Source organism: Zingiber officinale, chromosome 8A (assembly GCF_018446385.1).
Source record: "Zingiber officinale cultivar Zhangliang chromosome 8A, Zo_v1.1, whole genome shotgun sequence".
NCBI lineage: Eukaryota > Viridiplantae > Streptophyta > Magnoliopsida > Zingiberales > Zingiberaceae > Zingiber > Zingiber officinale.
In genome coordinates, this window is record NC_056000.1 from 52,851,645 (window position 1) to 52,858,796 (window position 7,152).

The window sequence follows — 7,152 nt, forward strand, 5'->3', positions numbered from 1 at the left end:
ATGGAGCCCGTTGAGGATGTCCTTGATCCTCGCGTGGAGTTGATTCGCTGTTTCTCCTTCCTGCATTTTTATATTAAAAATTTTATTTAAAAGCAGGTCTCGTTTTGTTACCTTATCGTCGCTTGTTCCTTCGTGCAGCTCGATCAGTTTGTCCCACAGTTCTTTAGCGTTTTTGTGTGGACCGACTCTGTTTAGCTCTTCTCTTGTTAGTCCGCACTGTAGAGTGTTGATCGCTTTGTTTTCTGTTGACGCCTTCTTCTTCAAGTCAACTGTCCATTCTTCAGGATCCAGTATATTCCCGGAGGTGTTTGCCGGAATTTTGTATGGTCTCGTAATGCTCATCCACTGGTTAAAGTCAGTTTTGAGGTAGACCTCCATGCGTTTCTTCCAGTATGGAAAGTCGTCCCCGTTGAAGAGTGGAGGTCGTACTGTGCTGAATCCTTTTTGTTGGGACATTCTGTGCACAGGTAAATAACCAAAAAAAATATCCCAAGACTTGGTCTTGGATTAGTAGTGCGGGAAGAGAAAAAAATCTAGATTCGTGTTGCACTAATTTAAATTGATTAGAGAAATATTAAGTTAACGAAACACCAGTTTTAAAATTAATTATTGAAAAAAAAATTCACCCCCTGTCTGATTGGTGGTTGCACCAAATCAGAGCGGTACCTGCTCTGATACCACTTGTAAGACCGTTAGATTCGATAGAGGGGGGGTGAATATCGATTCGAAAATATCGAGTATAAACGCAACGAAAAAGTAAAATAGACACAATGGTTTTACTTCGTTCGGAGCCTGTGACGACTCCTACTCGAAGGCCCGTGGTCCTTGACCACTTTCGTTGGGCAATCACTAACAAGTCGAAATATGATTACAGAATGAGTACAGGAAATGCAAGTGAAAATAAAGCAATACCAACAAGGAAATTAAATAAAAACCGAAGTAGCACTTTGTCGGAACTTTGTTGGCGTCGCACTGAACGTCGAGCAGCAAGACTAGCAGTAGAGGAGTTCTCAGCTTAATTGCATTCATCTGAAGCTCCTGTCTGGGGCTTCTTTTATATGTTGTTCCAGGCGCCTGGATCCCTTCCGGGCGCCTGGAATGTGACGTAGCTGCACAAACCATGATGCTCCACGTGGCGACGACTCGGCTGGATAGAATTCGCCTTCCGGGCGCCCGGACCTCCGGGCGCCCGGATCCCCTCCGGGCGCCCGGACCACCTTGTTTCAGAAAACTCCCTTTTCCTGCAAAACAAAGTTAGTCCGAGGCAAATATGTATCCTGTAAAACAGATTGTTAGCACAGTTAAAGTTCAACAGATAGATAAAAAGAGTATGACTTAGATTCCGTCTTTCCGAGACCGGAATCTAGTCACGATCTTGACTTAGACATCCGAAATGGATCTAAGCCGGATCGACGCCTAATGTCCTTTTCGCTCGTCACAGTCACTCCCTCCGGTGACTTACCTCACTTACCGGACGTCTGGTCAGCCCGTCGACCCGTTCGGACTTCGTCCAGCCCGTCGACCCGCTTGGACTTCTCGCCAACTATCCGGTCAACCCGTCGACCTAGCTGGACTTCTCGCCAAGCGTCCGGTCAGCCCGTCGACCCGCTTGGACTTCGTGTCAGACATCCGGTCAGCCCGTCGACCTGTCTGGACTTCTCCTGCACACTCGATCAAAGTGTCAGACAACAACAAAACTAACTTAACCTATTTGTTATTCATCAAAACCTGGGTTAAATCGTTAGTGCTAACTGCACCAACAGAACTGATGTCTACTGTTCCCTCAATGGGGAATGCGTCATCACTAGATCTCTCCTCCAGTTTCTTACCTTTACTTACTATTTGTGTACTTAGTTGACCTTGATCTCTTGACCCACTAGGTCTTCCTACCAGATATCCCATCTGAACTTCAGCTAGTCGTCTGGTCCTTCCTGACCAGACTAGACTTCTTGCTAGCTGCCTAGTTCTCTTTGATTTAGCTAGACTTCCTGCCAATCCTCTGGTCCTCCCTGATCCGACTGGACTTCAACCTGGTGTCTAGTCCCTATCAAGTCTTTCAGTCCTGCACACTTAGTAAATAGATTAGAGCATAACATTTAACTTTAACCTTTTGTTATACATCAAAATCTGAGTTTGATCGTTAGTGCTAGCTGCACCAACACTCAAGACATGTTTGGGCTTCCTACTTGACATCTAATCCTTTGACCTCTCAGGACTTCCTCTCGATGTTAGGTTCTCCAGACTCATCGACCTGCTAGACGTTTGGTCTTTTAAACTCTTTTAGACTTCCCACCTGATATACTTGATCTTCTAAGACTTCTTATCCGGTCTCACTCACTAGGACTTCCTTGTTTAGTCTCAACTAAGACTTCCACTTGTTTAATCGTAACTAAAACTTTTTCATTTATAATATCCACTACGATTTTCATTTTCTTAGTATCCAGTCAATTTGATTTTATAAGACTTTCTGATTGTGCTATCTGCACATATACATAACCTCATTAAATGCCAGGACAATTTAATTTTAAAGTCTTTACCAATATTAAAACTTGAATTCAATAATCTGATACTTATTATCTTTTCCATTAAAATAAATTGTATAAAAACTTCTTAATTAATTAATACTACTATTTTCACTTCCTTACTTTTCTAATATTATATTATTATTATTATTATTCTATTAAGATTTTAATCTAAACCTATCAAGTAAAGTCATTATCAGAGATATTGAAAAGGATGGTAATATATGAGATTAATTTTATGGCATATAGACAAGTTAAGTTTCTGCCTCCACAAATTGAAAATAATATCTACATAGGAGACAAAAGGGCAAAGGGCAGGGGAAAAAAAAAACAAGGGTAGAATCTTTACATGTTTTTCCCCCTTCTAGGGAGAATGGAGAAAAAATAAATATATGTAATTATAGTAAATATTTATTTTTACCAAATCATATCTTATTAAAAAAAATGAAAGACAATATGAAATTCTGATTGGATTCATGGGCAAAAACTAAAAAGTTTTTTATTTAAAAAAAATCGTTACTATGAGAAGAGCATCTCGATTTGAAAAAAAAAATCAAAATAAGTACCTAATTCAATTTTTCATCCAGAAAATATTCTTATTTCAATATTATTATAATAATTTTGATAAAAAAAATTGTTATAACATAATATAATTAAAATTGCTACACAGAGTATCATTACTTTTTTTTAACATGATAAAAATCATTTTAATTTAGCCAAATTTATTTTATTTTTATTACAAGAGTTTTGAATAAGTCGTGTGTACTAGTTTTAAATAAATTAAATATGCTATAATAACATTATAAAATTTCATTTTACTTTGATGTGATATAGTGGTAAAATAGTGAAGGAAACAAATAGAAGGATCAGATTTTGCCAATAGATTTTTTTTACTCCCGATTATGTAAATTAAAATTTATTTTTAGGATTTAAGGATTGAATTATGATATTAAATAAAAAAATTAAAATAAAGTTTTTAAGTGCTCATGAGATGTGCAATGTAAGAAATGTGGTATATCAAACTTTATATATAAAGACCTTAGGGTTTAAAATTTTGGATTTAGACTTTAAGATTAAGGGTTATTTAAACTAAAGAAATTAGGAAAAAAATGACATGATGCTCACAAGATAAACACCATAAGGTAAGGTAAGTAGAGTTTCAATGCTCTCTTTCTATTTCTATCCTAAACTATAATGCAAACTAAAGTTTAACTGGAATCATCCATTAGGATTGGATCAGTCGAATTGATCTATCCTATCAAATAATTTAAATATATTAATTTAAAATTTTATCAATATATTTTAAGATGATTCAGGCAGGCCGACCCGCTTGGGTCTCAGGGCCAAGCGAGTTGAAAAAAAATATTTTTGAAAATATAAAGCTAAAGTGAAAATTTTAATGGATTTCATGAGTTTGATTCGTTTAATTAGCAACCCAAATTTAAAAATTTTGGTCCTTTTATATATTTTTTAATTTTTTTTACATCTTCATGGGTTGACCTTGCTTAATCCGCAATATGCCCTAGATTAGGTTGGAGATTTTCTTACTTGCTAGGAAAATAAACTAGTCCACTTCGCCCACCAAGTTTTTGACGGACTGATCCACCCACCCATATACGTTGGCCTATTTTTAGATAGTGACTCCTTAGTGTTGGTCTGATAGATATAGAGGGAGGTAAATATAAGTACACATGCATTAGACATATGGTGGGGTAAATCTCAAGTTATCAGTTCATGATAACGATCCCTGACTATTACGTAAAGAGATCATGTGTCCATTGTCTATGCTACGTCCTAGGGGCATCAAGTACACATTAAAAAAATATAAATGTATTACATTAACAGTCTCTTTAGTGTCGATCCTACGAATATAGAAAAAGATAAATATAGATATATAAATATTAGACACATGATAGAATAAATTCATATCGTCAATACATGATCAAGTAGACACTAAAAAAAATATAGACCCACTACATTAATGACCCTCTTAGTGTCGGTCTCACGGATATGAAGGGAGGTATATGTAGGTACATAGGTATCAGATGCATTGTGGGGTAAATCTCAGGTCGTCAATTTTTGATAATCGACCTCTGACCATTATGTCAAAGATACCATACGCCCACCATCTATGCTACGTCCTAGGGGCGATCAAGTAGACACTAAATGTAGATCTACTATATTAACGACTCCTTTAGTGTCAGCCCCACAAATATGAAGAGGTGTATATATAAATATACAGACGTCAGATGTATGATAAAATAAATTTTAGATCGTCAATTTTTAAGAATCAACCCTTGATTATCATAATGCTACATCCTGAGCCTGATCAAGTAGACACTAAAGATTTCATTAGATTCTGTCATAAATAATTGGAAAGATAACAACACAGATAACCTTTTTTCCTTTTTAAGCTTTTGGCTTTGTGCTTTTGTGTTTCCCTTCTCCCTTGGGCCACTCCACGGGCCACCCAAACTATTTTATTAATTGCGTCTTCCTCAAGTAACGCAAACTCGCTTTTTAATATTATGCTTACAATATTTAACTGTTTTTCATTGACAAATCTTAATCAACAATCACACCTCAAAAGATATAGACGGCCATATTTTAAATTATGAAAATTCATTTGTGAAAGTGGTAATCCCATAGATACATTAACCCACGTATGATTTTTTGCATGTAAAATTAAACCATAGTCCAATTTAAGGTCGCAGAATTGGAACAACGCATCTGGCACTGCTCCCGCAAAATTAATTAACTAATTAATTAATATTAATTCTGCAGCTTTTTAAGGCCGGCAGGCAGCTGGCAGCCGCAAATTTGATTTATTTTATTTTATTTTACTTTAATTTTGTGGTACACTTGGTTTTGAATTTGGGTGGTGGACAAAATTTAAATATATTCCTACATTATTTTATTTTCTTTTCTTTTATGATATCTTTGTTTTTTTTTTGTATAATTATTATTTTTACTGCGTGTCGAAACTCTACGCTATAAAACCTAACAGAAGAAAAGAAGGAAAAGCCCTTCCCGAGTTCCCGTTCCTCTTCTTCCCCATCCGCATCGCTGCCCATGGCCAATACTTCGCTCTCTAAATTGGCCAAGCGCCCGAAGATATCCGCCGCCGTCAACGCTGCTTCCGCCGTCTCAGCGTCATCGGTGGAGGACGCGGAGGAGGAGGAAGAGGAGGAGGAGGAGGAGGAGAAGCCGCTGCTGCCAGGCCTTCCCGATCACCTCGCCCAGATCTGCCTCTCCCGCGTCCCTGCTCAGCTCCTCTTCTCCGTTTGCCGCTCCTGGCGCCGCCTAATCTACTCCTCTTCCTTCCCCCCCTTCCTCTCCCTTTTCGCCCTACTCTCCGACGACGAAGGCGGAGGCAACGCCGGCGCCGATCCTGTGGGATTTTTCGCATTCGACCCCATCTCCGCTCGGTGGGCCCCTCTGCCGCCTCCGCCGCCGCACCCGCCATTGCGGCGGCTACTCCTCCGCCACCCCTCCTTCCTGGCCCGCAGCCTACCCGTCCAGTCCGTCGCGGCCGGGAGCCACCTCGTCGTCCTCGCCGCCACCACCCACCGCCTCCTCCCTGCCCTCCCTCGCCCCCTCGTCTTCCACACTGCCTCCGGCCGCTGGCGCCTCGGCCCTCCCCTCCCTGCACCCCGCCGCTGGTGCGCCGCCGGGACCGCCGGAGGGGCAGTGTACCTCGCCTCCGGGATCGGCGGCGATTACAACGCCGACGTCGCCCGCTCAGCCGAGCGGTGGGACCCGGCGGCCGTCTCCGGCTCCGCGTGGGAGCGCGTGGCGCTGCTCCCAGACGGGCGGTTCTCTCGGGAAGCGATAGAGGCGGTGGCGTCGCGCGGAAAGCTCTGCATGGTCAACGTCCGCGGCCGGGCGGCGAAGCAGGGGGCTGTCTACGACCTCCTGGCGGACCGGTGGGACGAGATGCCCCCGGGGATGCTGGCCGGGTGGAACGGCCCCGCGGCCTCGCCAGCGGAAAACGAGGACGGCCCGATCTACGTGGTAGACGAGCGGAGCGGAACTCTGAGGGCCTACGACTGGGGCGGCGATCGCTGGAAGACGGTGGCGGAGTCGGAGCGGCTGAAGGGAGCGACGCAGATGGTAGCGGGAGGGGGGCGGGCTTGCTTGGTACGCGGCGGGGACCGGACGGTGGTAGTCGTGGACTTGAAGTCACCTGAGCGGATGTGGGTGGTGGAGGCGCCGGAGGGGAAGCAGGTGCTGTCGGTGCACGTGCTACCGAGGATGTGCTCCGGCGATTCGTCGTGACCGTGCTGCGATCGCCGATCTACATAAATCTGTTTGATTCTTTGATAAAATAGTTGACCGGTCAAAGGGGCACGGAGCGTGTGATACACTGGATGATCGATAAAGACAACTGCGCGCTTTTTTGGGGTGGAAACAACGCATTTTCCATCGTAACTTGAATAAAATAAATAAATTGAAAATAATAATAATTTAGTCTAGATACATCTGAACTTGTTATTTCGTGGAGAATAGAATATGAACTATTTGTTTCTACATAGAATTTTCACTTGTTTAGGTCCATTTATGACCGCCCCATTATTACTTCATTTATGTATTTTATTGGACCATATTTTATTTAGATCAAAACTATGGA

The 7,152-nt window shown here is 41.8% G+C and overlaps 1 protein-coding gene across 1 annotated transcript; it reads left to right on the top strand.

Annotated features, from left to right (window-relative positions):
• Positions 1–5,551: 5,551 nt before the first annotated feature.
• On the top strand, positions 5,552–6,861 carry LOC122011523 (F-box/kelch-repeat protein SKIP25-like). Its single transcript, XM_042567913.1, has one exon. The coding sequence runs from the start codon at positions 5,595–5,597 to the stop codon at positions 6,798–6,800; it is 1,206 nt and encodes a 401-aa protein (XP_042423847.1). The 5' UTR covers positions 5,552–5,594; the 3' UTR covers positions 6,801–6,861.
• The last annotated feature ends 291 nt before the right edge of the window (positions 6,862–7,152 follow it).